Source organism: Ceratotherium simum, chromosome 7, assembly GCF_057802395.1.
Source record: "Ceratotherium simum simum isolate JZ-2026a chromosome 7, ASM5780239v1, whole genome shotgun sequence".
Classification (NCBI taxonomy): Eukaryota; Metazoa; Chordata; class Mammalia; order Perissodactyla; family Rhinocerotidae; genus Ceratotherium; species Ceratotherium simum.
In genome coordinates this window covers 57792616-57818013 of record NC_141906.1, presented here as the reverse complement: position 1 = coordinate 57818013, position 25398 = coordinate 57792616, and the positions used below count along the sequence as shown (strand labels likewise).

Here is a 25398-nt window from a genome sequence, read left to right as displayed (position 1 = left end):
TTATTTACAGTTTTATTAAAATCCATAAATGCTTTATAATTAACTTACAAATTTTATGTTATATCTACTAGCAACGTTCCAAATTGTTGACAAAGACATTGTTCATTGTCTGGTTTCTTTTTTAAACAATGCCCAGTGCTGAGTTTGACATAATTTTTGAGTGATTTGTTCTTGATTTAGTATTATGTAAGCATCTGTAATATATAAGGATACCATAATGAAATCCTTTTTAAAAAGAGAAATATCTTACTGAAATTCAAGTACATGAAATTTAAGGCTGGCTTAAAAAGTAGCACATTTTGTTGTTTTTAATTTTCAAGCTGAGTGAAAAAATGCTAAACATATACATTAAAATGAAAATGTAAATCTCCCAGGTATAAGCATGAACCTACTTTAAAGAATTATCATTATTTTTACACAAAGGCTTAGGAAATAGTGAAATATATCTTGTCTTCTAAATTATTAAATATCTAGTCTTTAAGCAATTGAAATTAAATATAAAATGTCTTCATTATTACCTAGTTAAATATTTGTGAAAATGTCACTCTGACTACTTTTTAATATTTTGGTTTGGAGATCACAAAATGAAACTTTATCTCTGATCAGAGATTACCAAGTGTATATCTCTGGATTTAAGTAGAACCAGATTAAAGTAGATTCACTGATCAAAAAATTCATCCTCATAATGGAATAAACAACAAAAAGCCCAAAACTCCCCAAATACCTGCCATCCTGATGGCAAGTCAAAGGGATCATATCCATATGTGAAATGCAATTATATCAGTTTGAACAATTTTATCTGCAAAAGCAGAGAAATCCGCACAAATGAAATACCATACAATAGAAAGTTGTCTTAGAAAGGTGTCTAGAACTTAACAGTTCTTGCTACCATTATCTTGTGACAAAGCAAATATATTGCTTTGAAATCTATTGGTACAGAATAGATTACAGAATAATATACCTCATAGGTAGTATACCCTGAAATTAAGGTTTTGGGTTTCAAATGCAGCAAGTTAAACGTATTCTTTAAAAAAAAAAAACTTGCTTTGGTTTTTATGCTCTTGGCCCGCAAATATACATAAATCCAGTCTTGCCAGATGCAGTATCATCATGGCATTATCAACAACGGAATCTTTTGGATAAATTACATTACAAAGTTGTTTTAATTACCTTTTTGTTGTTACTTTTCCTTAGGGAAGGTCCCTCTTGCAATGTGAATAAATCGATTAGCTTTTGCAAATTAAAGTGGTTATAAAATCCAAGTAGAAGTATTAGCATTAAACATAGAAGTTAACATAATATTGTGTTTGCAAAACCTGCAATAGCTAGAGCCCATAATATAATTGTTGGCAAAATTGCCTGAATTAAAAAATTATGAACATTTCATTGTTAGTTTTTCCCTTAACTTACTCTGAAGAATTCTTTTGTTGACCCTGAGTCCAGTGTTCCATAGGCGATTTCCGTTTGTTTGGCCAGGTCTTCCGCACTTTCTATGGGGGAGACCATTCGCTCCACCGTCAGGAAAGCAGCAAGGTTAGCAGTATAAGATGATATAATGATGAGTGTAAAGAACCACCAAACACCTCCAACAATTCGACCTGAGAGGGATCTAAACACGGATAAGATAATGCACATTTTCCTTTCTCTAACCGACACAGAGAAAGAAAAGAAATACCATCAATTCACCAAGAATGTTTAAAAATAACAATTGCAAGTATCATTTTATTTTCTAACAGTCTACTCAAGAAGGATTTCGGTATTTCTGTATAATTTGGTGTCTTTTATGCTATATTGAATGTATAAATGCCACTGAAAATATGAAAAACTTTTCGCTTTTATCGTTTAGTTGACAGAAATGTGGAAGTTAATGCCTTTCCTTTAGGTACAGCAGAGGGATACTTGCTTAAATTCATTGATACCCTCTCTCTCTTACATTTCAGCATCTCTGAAATTAGGATGCAGTCTCTGGTTGATGAGATAAAACATAGTACCATGATTTAATCGGCAGCACTGCTTCTCTCTTGGTGGCAAATAAAATAGCAATACATCTTAACCATGAGTGAGGTCTTAAATTTGATACAATTTGGTAGATGTCTTTCTGAGAGAACTTGTTTTTGCCTTCAGTCAGAGCCTTGCCAGGATGGGTGGGACAGGTGCCGAGGAGACTGGACTAGATGAGGATCTAGGATTGGTCTCAAACTGACAATAGTTGAGGATCCTTTTTGTTTATTTGATATTCTATTTCTGGTCTGAGTGGAGGATGAGCTGTGTCCTAAAGGATCTTTATATACTGGTGTAAACATGTTCTCTCTACCACTGCTAACATGTGACCAAAGCGTGTGACTTGTCAATGTACAGAGCAATGACATTAAAAACTGATGCTAGGTGGCCGGCCCAGTGGTGTAGCCCTTAAGTTCATGTGTTCTGTTTTGGTGGCCAGGGGTTCGCTGGTTCAGATCCTGGGTGCAGAGCTACTCACCACTCATCAAACCATGCTGAGGCAGCATCCCACATGGAAGAACTAGCAGGACCTACAACTGGGATATACAACTATGTACTGAGGCTTTGGGGAGAAAAAGAGGAGGATTGTCAACAGAAGTTAGCTCAGGGCCAATCTTCCTCAAAAAAAAAAAACAAAAAACTGATGCTAAATCTCAAAGAAAAAAGTTCTCTCTTCACCCTTTCTCTGACTATCAGGGATGTGTGGATGAGTGTGTTTGCAGAGGAAAGGTGAAAATGGAATGAATAAAAATTCAGGGCATATTCATAATTGATTTCACTCATTGGGTCCGTTGAACTATTTAGAATTCCTGTGAACAAACTGTTTTTAAACTTTTTTTTGGTGAGGAAGATTGGCAACAGATGTTAGCTCAGGGCCAATCTTTTTGCTTGAGGAAGAATATCCCTGAGCTAACATCTATGCCAAGCCTCCTCTTTTTTGTATGTGGGACGCCACCACAGCATGGCTTGATGAGCGGTGTGTAGGTTCGTGCCTGTGATCTGCACCCATAAACCCCGGGCCCCCGAAGCGGAGCACACGAACTTAACCTCTATGCTGGCCCCTAAACATATTTTTTTAATGTGAGGAGAAATTTCACATTTTCCATGGCATTTCTAGCTTTAAAATGATCCCTTCTTAACCATTATTATATAAGTGGCACCTGTTGGTTTTAACTTAGTAATTGCTTAATCCTGGTTTTAAAAACAATTACTTGATTTGCTTTGATTCCTTCTCATTTCATTAATTGATTCCTTTTCATTTCATTTCAGATTCCTATGTTATTGGAATTTAAGCACATTTATAGTTTTCCTGGGTCTTAAGAAACACAAACTGCGTTGTGGCTAAAATGTCTCTTTTTGAGAAAGTATACATTTAAAAAAAAAAAATCCATATATTTATGATGCTAATATAAGTCACTATTTAAATTTCAAGTCTTAGCTTTTTCTACCTTCAGCTACCTTTTCTATGGGAGAAATTTGTTATTTTTCTTGCAACAGGAGATTGGCTGCCTTTTTGGCAAACATAACTGAAAAATGTCTCAATGACATCCAAAGGAAGTGGTCATGACTCCGCAGATATTGAAAAACCTCTCTATAAAACTCACATGGTATTTACATTGCTCTTTGCCTTCTGCTTAGCTTTTTTGTGTTGTTATATAGAACAACGTATATCTGGTACCTGCTATATTGACTGAAGTTTTAGGTAACTCCATGGCAGAATTCTCCCTCAAGATACATGGCATGTAAATCAAATTCAAAATTAATTTTTAAAAATGAACAACAGCAACAATAACAAAAACATTTGATTTTGAAAAGGAGACAAAATGAAAATGAATTCCTATTCTTACAATTTAGATTTTAGTTTCCATCTGTCAAACCATTTAACGAAATATTCATACTAAGTGATTTTTGAGAGTTCTAGTTGGTTGCATATGTTACTTTGGTATTGGGAAGGTTAATCTTTATGATATAGTATCCACATTTTGCACTAACTTGGAAAAATTGGCTATAAATACACTTAGATTAATTTGGGAATTGCAAGTTTTTCTGTGTTTCAGGTAATGCTCTGCCTCCAGGAAAAGAACATGTAGAGAGAGGTTCTGCACGACACTTAGAATTACTGGGGAAATTGTGAAGAACTTAAGAGTTTTGAAACTAACCTGGGTGAAATGTCACATCCTTGCTGCATAAAAGCACCCAGGGAAAACCAGAGGCTGTTAAAGATGCCAAACTCATTGGGAGGCTGGTCGCTGGGTCCTTCCTTTCCATCCTCTGGCTCTTCTGTGTGCCACTCATAAGGACTAAACCTACTAACTAGGAACAAGACCACGCTGACACCAATGTAGGCAAACACTATGCACATCCAAATCTCATAGGCCAGAGGATCCAAGAAGGAAAACACTCCTGGTTTAGATTTCTGAGGCTTTTTGATCATGATAGATATGCCCAAACTCATGAAGGGCTTAGAGAAGTCAATGACCTCCTCTCGGACCAAAGTGATTGTCAGAGGGGCAATAGCAATCTCTGCTTTCTATAAGAGAAAAGACACATGAAAACACATAGGTTAATGAATTTCGTGAAGCAATTAGCACTGGATTGATCCATTCAAAGCTAACCAGTTATGCATTCATTCTACATTTTTTTTGGAGTGCCAACAATGAATAAGATAAATACAGAGATGAACCATAGATTTGTTTTCATAAGGTAGTATATCACTTAAACTGCACAAAATATTGTTATTGGTGTCAGTAATTAGATAAGAGGAAGAGAAATGGAGACAGAGTAGACATAAGCAAAAATAACTTGAACTCAAATAACTGTATTCATCTAGAAGGATCTGGGACAGTGCAGCAGAGGAGGCTTAATAGTCTTTCCATATGGCTGAATTTCTGAATTTCTTGGCCAAGAATGCTGCTGTGTTGCAGCCTTTTCTGTTTCATTTGGAATGCTGCCACTGATTCATTACTTGGCCATCCCTTGATATTGTGAATTGCAAATTTCAAACAGTCCTTTCTTTTTTATTCCTTTCCAGTTATAAGAAAACTGATCATAAAATCTGTGTTTGTAAGATAGAAGAAACCCGTTGTTTAACAACATTTTCCAATTCAGCGCACACACAAAAATCTGGAAATTGGCATTTATTTCCTCCTATTCACATATTTTGATTTTCTATTTTCAATTTCTAAAAAAGATTTTGTAAAACAGTGGATTCAATTCTCAGATATTATGATCATATGACACCAGCTTTGGTTTTCGTTCTGTGATTTTGAGCAATTTTTCTGAGCCTGTTTCCATATCTCTAAAATGAAGACACTTTCTTTCCTGTTTATCTCATTGTATTATTGTGATTATCTATTTAAAAACCTTAATAAAATAATAGTGAACATTTATTGAAGGATTATGTGTCTGATGCTGATCTAATTTTTTTTTTTTTTGGTGAGGAAGATTAGCCCTGAGCTAACGTCTGTGTCAATCTTCCTCTATTTTGTAGGTAGGTCACTGCCACAACATGGCTTGACGAGTGGTGTAGGTCTACGCCCAGGATCCGAACCCACAAAACTGGGCTGCTCAAGTGGAGTGTGCCAGCCTTAACCACTGTACCACGGGGCTGGCCCCCTGATCTAAATATTTTAAATGGCCTCTCATTTAACTCTTATAACAGTCTTATGTTTATCATTGTTTTATAGATGATGAAATGGAGACTTGGTGAGTTTTACACATCATGGCGGCTCTGGGATTTGAACCTGTGCTTCTTCCATTAAATCATGCCACTTCTAAAATCAAAGGAAATAAAGTGTGGTGAAAAAACTAGAAACTGTTACATGATCTACAAATGAGAAAAGATTTTCAGATTATTTTAAAAGGAAGCTATTTGGCATTAAAATGGAATCTGAAACATACTCAGACATACATGTCCTTACATAGAAGTTGTTACTCTTATATTCATTCCTATATATCCTTAGGCCCTTGGTTTGATACAAAGCCAGCAGCCTGATACAAGGGAAGCTGGAGGGTTAGCATGGGAAGGTTCTCTGGCCATCATGCTATCCACTAGTTGACTGAGAATTGCATGTATGTGCCTTTAAGTGAGAATAAACTTAGTTCACATCATAAATGCCCACATATACAAAAGCTGGAATCATTGCTGGGAGGCTATTATTTTCCCCATAGTTATTATTTGTGTAATTTTCATTACACAAGTGATATATGAACTAGTTATAGAATTGAACCAGAAAATTAGGAAAAATTATCTTCATTCTCTTCACCTACTCTTATTTTTTCTTTCTATGTGTCTTGCTAGACATTGTTTTAGGAATAATATTTTTTCTTATTTTAAAATGGGATAATACAGAACATTACATTTTATAATTACTTTTCTCTTCTCAAAAGAATATAATGAGCTCATTTCATTTCAACATATATATTAAAAATAACTTTTAATGCTTGCAAATCTTTCATCATGTGAAGGTATCAAAATTTACTCAATCAGGGGCCAGCCTGGTGGCGTAGCAGTTAAATTCGCGCATTCCACTTTGGTGGCCCAGGGTTTGCTGGTTCACATCCTTGGCATGGACCTAGTCACCGCTCTGTCACACCTCAGCCATGTTGAGGCAGTGACCCACATAGAAGAGATACAACTCTACAACTATGATACACAACTACGTCCTGGGGCTTTGGGGATAAAAAAGAAAAAAGAGGAAGATTGGCAACAGATGTTAGTGCAGGGCCAATCTTCCTCAAAAAAAAATATATATATATATATACTCAATTTCTTATTTTGGGGGATATTTATGTTGTTTCCAGTTTTACACAATTTATTACATTGATGATGTGAACATCTTTGAAAACAAATCCTCACACATATCTTAATTATTTAAGAAAAATATCTAGAAATAGGATTGTTGGTCTAAATGGTAATCTTTTTAATGCTCATGATATGTTTTGCCCAACTTTTCTCCAGAAAGACCACGCAAATTTCTACTATCACAAGCACAGTGTGAAAACATCTGAAGCTTTAAATTTTGTACACCCTTTGTGTATCTTTATTCTCATTTATCTTCACCAACTTACTATATGACAAATTAGATCTCACTGTATTAATTTGGAATTGTTTTAGTAAAACAAATAGCAACTTTTACTTCTTTTAGGCATTACCTGTCATGATCTGCCCCTATTTTCCATATGGGGTATTCATTTTTTATTTACTAATTTGTAAGCACCTTTAAATATATTAAAAATATTAACTTTTCTTTTCTAGATATGCTACAAATATTTTCCCTATTCATCAGTCGTTTTGTTTACATAATTTAGTTCATGGTATTTTATTGCAATATATATGTTTTAAATCTCGTTGTAGCCATATACAATTACCTTTATGTGTTTTTGGCCTTTGATTTCAAGCTTAGAAAAATCTTTCTCATATGATATGATCAATCTCAATCATATACACTTTATTCTGGTACCAATAACCCCTCTACAATTCATTTGGTATATTGCATGATGATGTGTTACAAAATTATGAATTTTCCAAGTAGTTGCCCTGTTGTCCCAACAGGAATAAATGCATAATGCATCCTTTCACTGATTTGAAATGCTACCTTTCACATACTACATTGTTGTGTGTAGTATCTTCTGATTTTTTTTATTTATAGAAGTTACTGCTAATGAGAGTGAAAGCCTTAAAAGGAAAGGAAGATGAAGAGAAATAACGGTGTCTCAGCACGTAAAACCAGATGCCGTGGAAGGCAGACATTGGATGCAGATGGTGGCAGCAGTGTTCCATGAGGACACTTTTGAAGCCTGAGATTTGTGAAGTGAACAGAGAGGATACGTAGGGGATTTCTCTGCTAACACTGGAGATGTCTCGTGGTTGCTTGTTCCATTATCTCTCAGCGATTCCCAAAATTAAGTGTGTAAAATATCTCCTGCAGGAGCTTGGTGAGATTTGGATTCTTGAGGACCGCTGGAGTGAGGCTCAGGAATCAGCAATTTAACACAAACCACAGGTAATTCTGGTGCTGGTGGGCCATGGGCCATGCTCTGAAAAATGTTCGCTTGGATTAAAACACACACACAATTACTGCAGGGCCCAGGAGAAGGCTCCGGAGCAGCGCACCACAGGAGGTTGTGGAGTGGACTTGCTGCAGTGCGAAGGTGTGACAGGAAGAAAGGACCTGAGAGGGAAAGGGACGTTCTGAGCTTCTCAGTCACCACCTGGTGGTGTGCTGAGATCACACGTGAGTGTTTCACAGATAATCTCTTCCTAACAATTACAGGAACAAAGTTTGCAAAGGATAAAGTAAAGGAATGTATAAATAACGGATTCAAGTTAATCATTTTGCTGTCTAATAGGCTCTATGGGGTAGAAGAGAATGGATCGAGTGTTACCTAGGGCCCTGGAAACTGAGCATTTCTGTATGTGTTAGCAATAAGAAAGAAAAAAAGTTGAGAAACAAGTACAGACTTTGCAGACACCAGAATGAAAAGTAACAGATCTGTGGAAAGTGTTAAGAGGCATGAAAGAAAATTTCTTGGTGAAAAAAGTGGACAGCTCACGTGGCAGAGATTGGGGTATTTAAACCCTTGCAGACTAGCTGATGAATGAATATAACGAGTGTTAAGTAACCACTATGTTATCATCTTTCTCTAAGAACTGCATGACTTTGGGATTTTCTGTTACCGTGACGTGTACTACTGATATAATTTTTTTTGCTAATTATACTACTCTCTTCATATCACTTGTTTTCATTATTTAAACAAAATCCCCTCAATAAAATGTGGCCCAAACCCTTGCAAAGGGGTGAGCCTGGGCTGCCCAGTGCGTAGGAACTCCAGAGGAGAGAGATGTAACAAATGCCTTAGAAAGTAACTCAGGTTAGTAATCCTGCCCGTAACTAACTGGTAATCCAAGTATGTTTTTTGAGATGAAATACTAAATAGTGTTTTCTGAAGGAAATGAATGACTGTAGTCTAACGACATGGATAATGTTCACATCTAAAATCTGCTTACTGTATCGAAAGTTTGAAATATTACCAAGAAACACACGCGTTAGGAACTCTTTTTATTTGGACTTAAAGCTCAATATCAAACTGTTAATGACGTGTGTGGTAAAATATTTTTTCCTTTTCTAAAATTGCATTTTTTTCCCTCACTTAGGACACTTAACCAGTCAGGAGTTCTTTCAAACGGATATAAAACTAACAGATTGTTCTTTAATGTCAAACCATTTCTTTTTGCTTCGGAGGTTATAGCCACTGGACTGGACTGTGTGAGAAAGTTCATTGCTTCATGGTCTGAAGACCAGGATGCAGAATCATGAAACTATTCAATTGCAGTTCTGGTTTGGAAAGTGAGCCCCTCTGTGGAATTCAGTGATGTTCTAAATCTTCCTACTCTTATTCTTTTCTAGGGAAGGATGACTCTTATGTAATTCTTCATTTCAAAGAGGTCTTGTGAGGATTAATCAGGCACAGTATGCTTTGAAGGTGACATTTGTGAAATAGGAATTGACTTATAGGAAGTTTCAGAATTCATTTCAAATGTATGTGACTTTTATTCGTTACTCGATGAAGAGAGCTTACTGTGAGGTAGGTTTTGTTTCTGGGCTTTGGAAATATCACACCATCATTAGCATTTGGTAACTGCTGGTTTGATTTTTGACACTTTGCAGTGGTAGCTGGAGTACAATCTTGTTCTGATTCAAGCAGGAATGTCTACGTTGAATTTGCCCTTGGCTATGAATGTGTACTCTCGACATCTGGTGACCTCAAAGCGAAGAGCATAACATGCTTTCATGTGAGGCCTGCTATGGAGTAAATTCTAGCTTTAATGTGTTGCTGTGTATGCTTGTAAATATGATGGCATTGCTTAAAGTTTAAATTTACCGTGTGTAACAGAATTATAAGAATATTTCATTATTGGTGACTATTTTATAGGTGCTAAATAGTGTAGTGATTGCTTCATCAATTACTTAAAAGATGTTTATGAGTAATTACAACCAACAAGGATATAAATAGTTAAAATAATGTCCAACTTTATACAGTTCAAGGAAACCTGTTCCTACAATTATCAAATAACAGATTACTGATGGATTTGTTTTGTAGTTCTCAAAATAACATGTCTATGGTGTAGCAGCATCAAACTTAAGAAAATAATCATCACAGATCCTGAGGTCAGTGTTTTGTTTCATTTTTTAATAAAACATCATATTCCGAATTTTTATCTCTTTCCTGATTTTGAAGTTTTCAAGTGTCAGTTTCTCTCATTGTTTTGGAATTGCATTATTAATGAACAGAGAAACGTCTGAACACTGGATATGCCTCTTTGAATGTAACTGCAAATTTAAAAAACAGTAATAGACGTTGAAAAATTGATGTGCTCAAGTGAAAAGAAGTTTCAGGTTTACGTAAGTAAATTCTTCAATAAATTGATTTGCTTACCCCATAAACAAGTTCTCCTACCATCCCATTCCAGATTTTTGTGTCTGCATCCCTTGCTCCATATTTTCCATCAGGGACAATGGCAATTTTATACTTGATACCAATATGTTTTGCAATTTCAGATGCCAAATCTACACAGTATCCTTCATACTTGTCATTTCCTTCAAACATTTCGTGATTTTTCTTGTACATAACATATGGGGATTCCTATAATGAGAGAAGTAGAACTGTAAAGGAGACATTATAAAACATTCGAAAATCTTTATGTAACTTTTCAGTTTCAGAATTTGACAAAAAGATTATGTTTAGTATTAGTATACACACTGATCTTGTGTGGCTAGAAATCAATAATAAAATATGAATATGTAAATATGCTTAGAAGTATATTAAATTGCTTTACATTGGGTATTAGAAGTGAAATCTTTAAAATAATTTTCTGTTGAGTGATTATTACATACCTAGCACTGTGACTGTGATAAAAAAAAATGTCCATTAATAATTGTCTAGAGAAACATAAATTATCATCTTTGGCAATGAAATTACTATTTCCAAAATATCTCGCGAGGTTAAAGACAATTTAGTAGTCAGCTTCATGTAATAAAAGACTCATTCAAGGTCACAGGTGTCCATATTCTGCATGTTTGGCCACACTCGGCTGTGACCTCCTTTAGGAAAAGAACTGGGCCATTTTTCTTTGATCTCTAGCATTTAGCAAGATGTCTTTCTCAGAGCAGGCACTTGCTACACAATTGTTCAAAGAACAAATGAATTAATAGTTTAAAAAATTTATATAATTTTAAATAATTTTTAATTATTTGCATTAAATTTGCTTTCCTAATGTTTGATATTTTGGCTTTAAATAGAGTTGTGATCCATGAATTCTAATTCTATTAGAAAATATGTCTTTAATGGAAGCTAATAATTTTCCCCCAATTGTGACAATCACACACCTCAAATGATATTCCCATTTAGTTTTCAAAGCGAGTAAGACAGAAAAGAGGATGAAGAGTTATTGTGAAAATCCTTATAAAATTAAAAAGTTTACTGGTGGCTAATAATAACTGGACAGTTTTCAGTTAAAACACACACACACGCACGCACACGCACGAACATGTGAACACACAACCCTAAACCAAACCATTTAAGGCCATGAACTAAGAAGACGTGTTAGCAAAAAAGCACTTGATTTTATAAATGGAACATAAAGCCACCAACTAAAAGATAGGCCTGGTGAACTTGCTATAGAATTCCTGGTCACACCTCAGATTTTCCAGTCACTTGCAGACAAGGAGTGACCACTTTTGGCCACAATGTCATTGAGATCATGTAATTACATTTTATAAAAATGTACTGTAACGTTTATTTAGTGACCTTTCATAAGAATCTTCCCCACTCCCCAACAAATTTGTAATTGAGGAGGTTGAATTTGCTCTTGGAACTCTGGATTAGAGGGTAATTTACTTTGCATAACATGGCGACCTACACTAATTCTGATTCTGTTTTTAAGTATTTTGTAGATGTAGAAACTACTTTTAAAATCTTAATAAAAATGTAAATTACATGATATATGACTTTTGCATAGAGATGCCCTAAATAACTCTATTGTGGGCAATTGTTTAGGATTGGTACTTGTATTATTTTCTTACATCTTGCCTTAGATTGACATGGCCAAGTGACCCAGAAGTCTCATACTTTGGATTTGATGAATATTCTAAGAATAGACTTGAATAAAGACAGATTCTCCACCTATAAAATTAAGGCAACTAATTGTCTCTTCTTTATGTAGATGAGAATTATTTATTAGTTTACAGAAAACATTCTCCAAGTATAAAGCGTTTTGCAAATTATAAATGTGGTTATGAAAACTGGTGAGTTGTTGCAAAGCATTGTTCATTTCTAAGATTTGCTATAAAATATTAATAGTTATAATGAACTAATCCTTTAATTTTCTTTCTTTTTTTTCTTGCTGTAGCTAATTAAAATATGGAAGACTATGTAGAAAAAGGTAAGAATTACACATTTGTAAAATGCTTAACATTTTAATTGAAATGGCTGATAGCTGTCATCTATAAGTATAACTATTAGTATAACAAACTTGAGTTTTTCAAAAGGAGAATAGCTAAGGCTCACATTTGGTACTAAGGTTGAAGATCAATTCTAAAGTGTCTGGAATATTTGAACACACAAATTTTAGACCTCAAGAGTATATATTACAATATTAGCTTGTATGCAGAAGTTTCCCTAGCTAGTATAATCATCTAATTTGCTAAATTCCCTATACATTATTTAGTGAACATTTGCTTCATTAAAAGCTGCATTTTTATTATTTAGTCAAACATTTATTAAGCACCCACTGTGTGCCAGGCAGTTTGCTGGGACCTAGGGGTACAAAAATAATTAAAATATGCCACTTGTTCTCCTGTGATTAAGATTAAATTCTTTGTAATAAGGGTAAAGGAGTGAAAGTGGACAATAATAAAATATAGTAGTGACCAATAATGACAGCTCTTATTTAGTGCTTACTCTGTGTCAGGGACAATGCTAAGTTCTTTAATTGTGTTCTTTCATTTACTTTTCACACGGACATTTTGAGGTAGGCAATTCCCATTTTGCAGATGGAAAGTTTAAGGCTCAGAGAGGTTAAGCAAATTGTTCAATTTCACAGAACTAGCACAAGAGGGAATTGAACCTATATTTTGAAATATCTGGAAAATGTCTAAGGTATTATTACATCCATCAAAATGTGTAACTATTTGATATTTCATATTTGATTTCTCAAAAGAGGAGATAGATTAAAGAAATGAATTTCTGTATTTTTAGTGAATGAAATTCTTTATATGAATCGCTAGTAAAGAATGTAGATAAAACCTTTCCGTATCTCCTCATAGTGTCTGGTACATATAAGGCACCCAATAAATATAAGGATTTCCTCATCTATTAGTGTTTCCTATATAGGAATATCATTCCAAAGTATGATAGAACTTCTGATCCAGGTCTACAAAAGGAAAGTAATATTAACAAGTGCTAGGTCATCTCTTCTGAAACAAGCATATGTGTGTATGAGTACAATTTCATTTAGTATCTTCTTTTATGTTTTTCAATGTCCTTTATGGGCAGCATTGGCCCATCAGGTCTTTGTTTTCCTGCCAAACAAATCAACAAAGGCTAGAAAAACCTGCAGGTTACTGAAGCTGTTGATTAGAAATTTAACCAGACTTTTTGCACATCCAGGGCACACACAATTATTGAGATTCAGATGAGTGGTGCCTGCAGTATAAGACAAACAAGCTGACCACATTCGGGAAGGTGGAAGAACAAAGGGAGAGAAAGGCCAGACTTTTCTTGAACAAAAGCTCTCATGGTTGCTCAGCTCCACCCAGTGTCTCTGAGTGTATCTCATTTTGCTTTTCTTTCATGTCAAATCCAAATAAGAAGCAAATCCTCAATACTCTCCCAATCTCCTCATTGACCCCACCCCCAATCTGACAGTTTGTCCACGAGTAGCCCTTCAAACACTGCATACTTGGGGAGATTTAATACAAAGTTTTGGGTTACTATGGGTGAAGAAAATACCAAATCTTTTCAATATAATAAAAAATGAGTTCTGGTCAATCATTAACGGGGATTTGTGGGACATCTTTGATAAACAGCTTTGTGGAGTCCCAGGGCTTCAGTTGTGAATAAAAATGAAATGTTCAGAGAAGTGGAATATAATCTCTTACTTCTGTCTTCAGAGTGTATAACTACCATCTTTATTATCAACTACTATACTTTGTGGGACAATAATTCCCTAGAAGTTATTTTAAATGCATTTTTTTTTAAATTGAGGTAACATTGGTTTATAGCATTACTTCTTAGTGATTATGAAATTTATTACTACACTTTCCATAATAGATAGTGTTCTACACATGCTCTGCTATTTCAGGAAAGAAATCAGTCTCTGTCTAAAGCTGCCACATTAGGGCTTGCTTATGAAAATGTTTGTGTAAATGAATTAAGATGATTTTCAATCAATGAAGTATAATTTTCCTACTGAGGAAATTTTTTTTGGATTATTTGTATTTAGCAAAAGTGAAATTGTTGAAATAGGTACATATTAGAAAGGCTTCAAGATCTTCTAAATGTCACAAATATAATTATTACAATTACTAATGAGAACAGTTAAAATAATAAAATCAGTATCAACCAAAGTTAGTTGGTTATACTATCAACCAAAGTATAACCAAAATTATCTACATGTAGATATTTGCTTTTCTCCAAAGAATCTTAATGGATGTAGATAATTTACCCCATGGGTAAAATTCTTAAAACTGGAAATTAAAGTGTTATTATTCAATTCAGGAAAAAATGAGAAAATTTAATGGCTGCACAGTTTTCAGTTTTTTCAAAATAACTTATTTAAAAACTAATTGAGTTGTAAGCCCTTTGGAGGCAGGTGTAGGCATGGGGGAAATTAATACTTGGTACAAGGAATAAAATAAATATATGGGTATTTTCTGTATATTTATGACATATACATATATTATATATAAATATGCATGTGTATATTGTTGTACATACACGTGTATCTATGTACAGTTATGTGCCACATAATGACGTTTTGGTCAACGGACTGCGTGTGACGGTCGTCCCATAAGATTAGTACAGTATAGCTTAGGTGTGTAGGAGGCTATACCATCTAGGTTTGTGTGAGTATACCCTATGATGTTCACACAACGATGAAATCACCTAACAACACAGTTCTTGTAACGTAACCCAGTCATTAAGTGACGCATAGCTGTACAGTGCATCTATAAAATTCTACATGGAGAAGATAATATAACAAATAACTCATAAAAAATATAAAAAGTTACCTCTGGAAAGATCAAGTGTGGTAAGTAAATTGCTTTGTAACATAATTCTGATGCTGCAATGAATAAATTTGGATTTATGGAAAATTTTCCTAAGGATTGTTATGTTCATAAGATGGTAAGAAATACCTTCTTAGTTGAGTAATGCATCATAAACATCACTTAACTTCAGTAGTAAAGATTTGGGGAAAAATGGGCTTGGTTGAAATATCACTGCATTATCTCTCCTTTTACAGAGAGTTCAGCAGCCAAAGAAAGCAGTGAGATTACAGAGGAAAACACCACCCTTTCATCCTCCATGGTCTACGCAAACTGCCTTTTTCCTCAGTTGCTGCACCTATCCAAACCACGAACAAAGATTTGGTTTCCTTCCATTGTTTATAGAAAGTATTATTTTGAATGCAAAAAGTTAAATCAGTATGGCCATAGTCTCATAAATGTTACACATTGTATAAAATTTTTAGTCACTAAGACTTAAAAGGTAAAAAATGATGAGCTTTTGAATCTTAAACTTCAGACCTTTCAACTTTGTAGTCACAATTCTGATGTGATGAGATTGTCAATTTTACTTTTTATTTAGACTTAGCTCAGTTATATTCAGTATGACTATATTCGGGTAGAATAAATTAGTCATTAAAATGAAGATCACATTATAGACATACAACACTGTTATAAAGAAATAAATTTCAACAGCACAAAAAGCTAAAGCCACATTTTAATTAAGAATGGTATCTAATATACTTATTTATTATGTTTCTTGTCTGCTTTCTCTTACTAGAATATAAGTTCAATTGAGTGCAAGATTTTTGTCTGTTTTGTTTTCTGACATATCCCCGGACTTATAGCTGTGCCTAGCACGTAGCAGACGCTTAATAAATATTTATGAATGAATAAATGAATTTCTCAATAAATTTTATTTAACAATAGCATATACCATTACAGTGTATCAACATATAAATAACAACATACACAAAGACAAATGGGAGAACAGCAACACCATATCAACTTCGATCAAAATGAATGATTTCCAGTGCCGCAACACTCTCAGCCTTCTTCTGTGTCTAGATGTCTGTCTTGCACATATTACAATGTCTAGCTAATTCCATCTATGTTGGGAGTTTTCAATTGGATCTGGGGGATTATTACACGCAAGTGCCAATATCTCATTCATCTGCAAGGAATTGCATTTCTTTCAAAAATAAATGAAATGGTGGTGATGTCATAGGTCCCAGGCTACCATTTTCAACAAAAGCAAATACAAGGAACACTTACAGAGAAAGGATTCTAGAATTTTTTTTTTTTTGAATTATGGAATGATTATGTAGTTGCAAAGACCAGAGATATTATTTATATGAAGATTACATTTTTATACAAAAGACAGATACTAGTATTGCACTATTTTCATAGCAAAAATATTGATGATATCACTGTCAAATGATAGATAACTTTACAGAATATTCTTTATGTATATAGGAAACAGTTGGATTTTTCAATCATTTTTACTTATTTTTTGATAGCATGCTTTCTGAAAACTAGCCATGCTTGCAAAATTAATTCATTATTTTGGTTTTAAGAATTATATCCCCAGCCCTTTAATAACAGGTATGGAAAGGAGATTCTCTACATTACACCTATAATGCACATTAAAACACTTTATTTCACACAGAACAGGCAAAATTTCAAAAATTCTTTAAAGAAAACAACTATATCTATTGAGAAAACAAGCACACAAATTCGTAGGTATTACTCTTAAAAAAATCTATGCTTGGAATTAGGAGTGACATAATTCCATCATTTACGTACAATGACCTCATTTCAAGATATGGGAATTGCTATGTTAGAATCACTAAGTGATTCTTTTTCAACATCTATTTCTTTTCTTGAGAAAGATGAAGATTAATTCTTCTTTTGTTCTAGTATCTCAGAAAAGTCACAGAACTTTAAAAAAAATTTTTTTTCTGCTAGTCCAGAGTTGGTCATCCAAGAAGAATCCCACATGAAAAATTAGCTTAAATTTACTACACAGGAGAACAAGACTCGAGCCTTAGTTAAGAATGGTCGAAGAGCGTGGAACTCATTTCTTCCTTGATCAATTTCTTAAAATAGGATTCTTCATCAGAGGCTGAAAAGAGGAGGACTGCACTGAAGTATGACTTTCCATTACTGTGTCTTTTTTAGGAAAAGAAATATATATATATTGCTTTTCAAGTCCCATGCAAATATTACACAAGTAAGTTAGAAGGTATATATTTTGCATTCTTACACAAATACTGCTGTTGATTGGTTTGCATTCTAAAATCATAAACTTCCAATCCGGGCTGGGCAGATCAATATTAAATTGCTAGCTGGTGATGCAACACAGATAAAACTAATTGCAACATACAAAAGTTTTTCTCTGGCATTTTTACACTTTGACCTCAATGTCAAAATTTTGGAAATAACTCGACATTACTAAAAGCCTAAAACTAAAATTACATAAGCTAAAAACCAAATTACATAAAATACTTCCACTTTATTTAGAATAGGGGCTTCATAAACAATTAAAAATATATTCTGCCTAATGAGACAGTGAGCTGAGGATATATAACTTTAAATTAGATAGAAAAGGTCACCGATTGTTGATCTCCTTTGACTAGCTTTGACTGGAAAGGGCATGTTTGAATTTAGAAGAGAAAAATATGTAAGATATTCTATTACTTAAAAGGTAATTTCATGAGAGTCTCTTTGAAAAAGCATCCTTAAAATTTAGAGTATTTTTCATTTTATGATGTGACTGAATGAAGCAATCGTATTTTTCTTAATTCCTAGGACAAGTTCAATATATTATATCGTGTATTTGTCACCTGTCAATGAGAAAAATAATCGGTGCAAAAAACCCTTTTCGCGTTAAAAATAAGTATAAAACAATTTATTTCTAAAACATTCAGTTGTATAAAGCATGCTCATTAAAATCTTCACATTCATATCTCCACTATTATAAACAGACAATGCAAATCATTATCTGATAACTAATCTATCGGGAAATTATCATTTTAAGCACTATTAACTATTATTACATTGATGTTTTAACAAACATAACAACAATAATATAGTGTTTACTACTAGATATTTTTATGTGATTGGTTGTTGGTCTTTTTCATGTTCATTCTTTTGTTCTTTGGAATCTTAGCATTTCATACATTTCCAACTAAACTGTGACAGTTTCAATTTGTAACATCTGAGCATTTTTCCAAGAACAACAATATAGCAAAAGATAATACAAATGAAAGTACTGAATATGCTCAAAGCTCAGGACAAACCTATTCAAAGCCTCAACAGACTTTTGTGGATCAGAACACCCATGCCACCACTGCTAAGACACAGCTTTCACACATCCCCCCCACCCCTGGCCCCCCAGTTTACCATAGCCGGGGAATTAAAATTGCCTGTGGACAAAACGGAACAGCATAAAGCATAGACCGAAACTTACCATAATTGTGGTTACAACCACTGTTCTGTTCTCAATAGCTGCTGTGTCATTGCCAAGGGTGGGGACATCTTGAATCAAGACTAGTTTATCCATATCATTCCAGTAACCAACCTGCCAAATAGAGAAAATTCTTGAAAACACATTTTAGAAGAGTTTCTCTAGTTTTTATTAGAACAATGAGGGGTGTTATTAAGAAAGGAAACAAAACAAATTTAAAAAGCAGATGAAAAAAAGTATTTGGAAGTTTTCTTATTGATGATGAGCCAGTTTTCCTAATGTTCATGATACTGCCTGGTTATCCATTTGGCAACTTTACAATTTACACTCATGGAGTAGCCAAGACATTGGGAATGAGTGGTTCAAAAAAGAATATGGGTACAGATGGAATGCCATTTCATGTTGATCTTCTCTTCTAGTGAGATTGACTGGCACTTTCTAAAATTAATTTACATGATTTTATCAATAACATTGCAGGTTTTATGGTAAAAGGAATAGCCAGATTTATAAAGGGGACATGTATAGGATATTTTCAAGCAAAAAAGGCTTTTGTATTTTTAAAGCAATGTAGAAATAGTTTTTGGTTTGACATAGCATAGCCACTAGGTAACACTCCTACCATTTCTAAAATGCTAAATACATCAGAGATTAGTATTAATGACCAATATTTTCACTTTCAAAGATTACATTTAAACTTGTATTTTTTCATTTTTAAGTCCTTATATTACTTCTAATTTAGACATGAAAGGAACTCCTTTCCATAAAATATATCAAATAATTAGTTAAGCACTTTATAAAGTAGTAAACTATAATGGGGTCCTAAAGGAAATTTAAGGTTGTTTGTATCATGCAGACCAGTAAGTAATAGCTTAATAGCTACCACTTTCTGATTGCTTGCTCTGTGACAGACACTGCACTCAATGCTTTCTTTTATATGCATCTTAAAGTTTATACACATAGCAAATGTAGAGGTAGGTGCAATTGTTATCCATATTTTGGAGATGAGGACCCATATAAGAAGGTTAAATAAATTGCACTAGGTTATACTCTAGTGGGGCCAGAGTTCAAAAGTCAGGTCTGTATGACATGTATATTTTGCTGTTATGCTACACAGCCTCCCCCAATGGGTGTTCATTTAATGCTTGCCAACATTCTTTCTTGAATTTCTGGATGCAGTTGATAAAACTCATTTCTCCAATAACACGTATGTAATTGCTCACTGGTCTGTATTCACTATTTGTTCTAATATGTTTTGGAAGTTTCTCTTGCTTCCTCCAAGTTTCTTAACTGTCATGTTAGTATTTGTGAACATATTAAAACACAGTAAGCGTTAACACGTCAGAAAGAGGCACTATATTATTCACAAATGTTGCATATATAATTCAATAATAGAATAGATGGAGAAAAAGAATTTTCATTAATGTGGCTTGCTATATTTCTCAGTTTGATCCAAAATTATGAGTATTTATTAATTCAGCAATTGTTTTCAATTGTCCATATAAATCCATTTGTAGCTGGCATTTATTTAATAATTCACTAAAAAATTTAATTTAAAAACAAGTGTAACTTTGAGACCTACCCTCTTCTCAATTCCTACATGTGCTTAAAAAATAAAAAACCAACGTCAGTTTTTCCTGTTAATTCTCCTTTCCACGTGACAGTTCTACGACATGAAAATGGGGTTTAGAATTTAGCACTTCATTAAGATGCTGCCACCTGCTAGATTTCAGCAGCCCATTCCCCGAGAAAGACGATTTTTCTTTATTAGTGAGTTCCCACAATAGAAAAACCACAGAGCTGGGGCACATTCGGGAGAATCTTCAGATGCTGGAATGACCTTCACATTTTGCATTTAAAAACAACTTGTGGATTCACGACTATCTACCCCCAAAAGACAAATGATTTAGAAGTGCTGGCAAATTAAAATAAGCAAAATTTTACCCAACTGTATCTATTCGCCTTATATTAACTTGTAATTCTCATGAAAAAAGAAAGCATATGGGACCAATTAATGAGAGGTCTCATATGGGCCATGAGCTTATTGGGAAATAAGACCATATGGGGTGGACAGCGATCAGGGTCACTTCCTAGAGAAAAGAATCTTAGCATTTGGCCCTAGAACCTCACTTGAGATGGAGTTTCTCTTTTTGGTTCTTCATGAGCTTTTCCAATCTACTAAGAAACTCTTCCCATGCCTCATCTCATTTAATCAGACAGGGAACTAGGCATTTTTCCTAGAGACAGAAATTGGGTGAAAAATAGTTTTGTAATGCTAGAGCAAAAATATGGAAGCATTTAAATCACTAAATTGCCAAGGGATGTCAGAAAAATATTTGTCTTCTTTGAACTCCTAAAGGAGAACTGTGTGCAAATAGAACCATAATATAACGTATGAGTAAACATCTCCGTATTTACAGTGGACTTTGCCTGCAATGTAGGGTTTGGGTAGGGATTGAGGGGCTGTAAGGAGACCCTGTCCTACTCAAAGTTGGTTCCTTGGAGAGCTGATTTGATCAGACCTGTGCTGAAAAATATGGCTTAATTCCCATACCAGCTCTAAAGAAAACCCTTATGGGCCCAGGGACTGGTACTATTTCATAGTAGTCAAGAGTGTGAGCTCAGAAGCTAGGTGAACCTTGGTTTCCAGTCCAGCTCTACCTCCTTCTAGTTGAGCATCCCTAGGTAGGTCACTTAGTTTCTCTGAGCCTTACTTTTTTCCTCTATAAAATGAGAAAAATATATCTTACTTTCAGGTTGCTGTGAGGTTTAATTATAAAAATGCACATCAATTCTTCATTACTGTGTCTGGCATATAACCTGCTCTCAATCGATGTAGTTTTTACAATTAAGAATTCCTGAAACTATGCAAATCTAGTCCTAGAGCACTCCCTCTGGGGGTCACTGGAATGAGAAGAAGATTCCACCATACTTAAGAGCTGGGACTTCAGAAAGAGCTTTGTGGCTCTGCTTAACAAGAATCTCAGTCAGTTTTCCTGTTACAGAAGTCAGACAAACGGATGGGTTGACTCTCTGATCTATCTTCAAAGATAGCTCCCTTGCTGGCAAGTGTTCAATTTACAAGAACGATTGCTCACTTTTCAGACATGTTGCCGAGTCTCACCAGCATAGTGTTTCTCATGGTTGCTCATTTTTAAGTTTAATATTCCTGACAGAATGCCCAAGCTGATTGTTGCCACAGGAAAACGAAGACAGATGAGTCTACACCATTTGACACTTCATATTTTTTTAAGAGTCTTCGATGAATGTCAGCTGAGTGTGAAGATGTACTGTTCATCACTCTCTCAACTTACTCTTTAACTTCCTCCTCGGAAAACCTTAATTTTTGTAACCATCATGATTCAATAGGCCATGAAAAGATACAGTATTATAAATAGCCCACTTGATATTACTACTTGTTACCACCAGCTTCCTTGTTCAGTACAGTCATGTACCGCATAACAGCATTTTGGTCATGGATGGACTGCATATATGACAGTGGTCCTATAAGATAAGTACCACAGAGCCAGGTATGTAGGAGGCTATACCCATCTAGGTTTGTGTAAGTACACTCTGATGTTCGCACAATGACGAAATCATCCAATGCATTTCTCAGAACGTATCCCTGTCGTTAAGCGACACATGACTGTATTCTTTCTTTTATAGAGAGATCATTTTATTTTTTGTACTTACTGTTTTGTGAAATATAGAATTGTCTTTTGCATTTTACAAATCTTCTGCTTACATGGCTGATTTTGCAAGGTCTGGTTTGTAGCAGGAAAGTGTACCTATTTTACCTCTGCCCACCAATGTTTTTAGGGGCCTGTAGAGTATTCTGTCTGCTCCACAACTAGCAGAGGGACTTTGCTTAAAATGGGCCTTTTTCTTTCTGGTTGCTGGCTGTGTGCTGACAGAGAGGGTAAAGTCGGTGTTTACATGGAACCTCCTAAATTTCTTCTTGGGAGCACATCTCATTCCCTTGCTGCGGGCAGTGTCCTTAGGAGGCCATCATGCAGCTTGGTTTCTCAGCTGTCATTCATCTCGTGCCCTCGCTGCTCTCCATCTCCAGCCTAGCTGGCATTAGCTGGCAGCCTGCACTCAGGGAGAGGCCACTAAGAGTCTAAAAAGCTAGGGATGGTTTTCATGGCAGCTCCAAATCTCTCCTTCTCGTGTATATACAGAAGCACATGCTATGACAGACTGGAGAGAAACACAACTCGGAAAGCTTTTGCCATTTTCCATGTATGACTGTAACTCTCCTGCCTCCAACCTGTCTTCACGGTCTTGCCTCTTCCATTTCTACTGACCCAAACTTGAACTTCATGGTTAACTTTAAATCCCGTCTCCTCCACGCAGCCTTTCTTTGATTTGTTTTCCTCCAGCTGGAAGTAAACTCTTCCTCTTTAGAATTTCCACATGCCTTCTCTTTAACTGTCATATGAAATTTATTATATTCTACTCTACTAGAAAATAAATTCCTTTACAGCAGAGTCTACTCAGGCGAGGTAATGATATAGACAGGTTCTGAATTAAAATCGTTTTTTTCTTACTTATAGGCCTTAGACAAGTAACCATAACTTATTGGATCACAATTTTCTCATTGGAAAAAGGGAGCTAACAGTACTCACATTATAGATTTGTTGTGAGGATTAAATTACACCAAGTCCAGTGCTTGGGACACAGCAGGCATTTCACATATTGTAGCTATCATTATCATATTAAAGCAGGAAAGTATATCTGGGAAAGTTTTTTTTTAACAGCCAAGTGTTGAAACAAATAGAGTTTTTAGATAAAGTAACTTGAACATCTTTTGCCTTGAGCATCCTAGCTAATCTTAGAGAAAAGAAATGTTAAAAAGTTACATGTGTTAAGTATAAGATGTTCACAGCCAATTACTGCGGTGGGGCTGTATGGTTCCATTATGTAAAGTACTTTTTGGATGTTGGGAAGAGCACTGATATGCCTTGTCACATCATAAGACCAGCAGAATTACGTTCCAAAATCTAAGACTCTAGCACTAGCAGCTTCCTGAACAACCTTCTCGGCCCCACAATTGGAGTTTCCTAGATGTTTCTCTCCATCCTCAGCTTAACAATAATCTTAATGATCTTATCTTCTGTCTGCTCTCTCTTTTGCTCATTTGAGTGTGTTTACTTGCTTACTTCAAGAACATTCAGCCTGTTCTACATACGCCCACCCATTAGAAGTAGTTTCCTTACTTCTTTCTCTAATGATTTCATAAATGACTACATGGAGGTAAGTATGTCTCTTACCTGCATTGTGTGCTTCCTGCAGAGTAAATTTTGTTTTGTGGGATTCTTTTCGTTAAGCCTTTTTTTTTTTTTTTTTTAAATATTGCTTCCATTATGGATAAAGGATATAAAGAGTGCATAAATTAGTTTGTTTCAGCTTTGTCACACCATTAAATATCAATTATATGACACAAGAATATATTTTGGCACACATTATCAAGAAAGTACTATTTGTAAGTACTCACATTTAAGAAAATGTAGAATATCCAGCTACCTTTTACCTATAAGTCTTTAAAAACGTCAAATGCAAACTAAGAAAACAGTTTGAGTGTGGCTCACCTTCCTAGGTCCTGTGCTCTTTAGCTCAAACACATCCATTGTGTAATTGACCCTACGTCCATAGTGGTCAAACTGAACATTCCCGGTCAGCCCTTGAATTCGAACCTATGAATGAAAAAGGAAAGCCACGCATGTATTCATTTGCCATTACACTTACAGAAATCTCGACTTCATCTGCGAGGCTTCTGACTACATAGACGTGTGGAACTATCAACTACAAGCAACTCACCAAAGACTCATGGGGTATTTGAGCTACTGGAATAGAATCTGAAAGAGGACTCGCAAAGGAATACATAAGCAATTCTGCTATCCACCTGGAAGATGAATATGTTTTACTTGTTTTTTTATATCATAAAGTTTCCACTGTAACTAACAGAATGCTTCCTCAATATTGAAATATTGTTTATGGAATGGAAATGTGGTTTGTTTATAGTTACTTTTCAGTTTTATCTATATATCCACATAATAGATTAAATAGCTCTGATAACCACACCAGATCATATTTCTCTTTGCTAATATTAAAATTAAGATATAAATTCAAGGGTACTTTATTCCAAATCTTTTCAAAATTCATTTTTACTTAACTTATGTTCTGACCCCATGGCATTTCAGAACATTTAAAATATAATATTAAATATATACATATATTACATTAATTATTTAGAAAATAGTGTTAGTATAACTATAGAAGACTAAAATAAACAAATTACTTAATCCAAGGGTATCGGGCAATTTAAAGATCTACTGAGGTAGTCATTAGTAGTGTTTGCCAAATATTTCCAGTTCTTCCCCATTCTGGGCCCAAGGTAGGCTTGTACTTCCTGGACCTCTTCAGGTTAACTATGTCTATGTGACTCTTTCTGACAAATGAGTTGTAAATCGATGTGATGAATGTCACTACTGAGCCAGAGCATTTAACTGCCAATTTCAAACCTCCTCACAACCCCATTTCCCTTTGTAGCATTTAAGATAGTAGCTGCCCTGTCAGCCTGGGTGATGATGATTAACAGAGTGCCCCTAGTAATCCAGTGTGTGTGTGAGGAAGAAATACTCT

General features: G+C 34.8%; 1 protein-coding gene across 9 annotated transcripts in view; it reads right to left on the bottom strand.

Moving 5' to 3' along the window:
- Positions 1-25398, bottom strand: part of GRIA4 (glutamate ionotropic receptor AMPA type subunit 4) — a 359336-nt gene that overhangs the window by 43924 nt on the left and 290014 nt on the right. For 3 of the 9 annotated variants that reach the window (XM_004427382.3, XM_014785207.2, XM_087434037.1), the window contains exons 8-12: positions 24345-24449; positions 18760-18870; positions 10441-10647; positions 4161-4531; positions 1411-1609 (exon numbers count right to left, since the gene is read on the bottom strand). In XM_004427382.3, coding sequence (XP_004427439.1) covers positions 1411-1609; positions 4161-4531; positions 10441-10647; positions 18760-18870; positions 24345-24449 — 993 coding nt within the window. Of the gene's footprint in view, positions 1-1410; positions 1610-4160; positions 4532-10440; positions 10648-17379; positions 17413-18759; positions 18871-24344; positions 24450-25398 lie in introns of those variants that run through there. The other 6 variants (XM_087434035.1, XM_087434034.1, XM_087434036.1 and 3 more) reach the window with 5 other exon arrangements.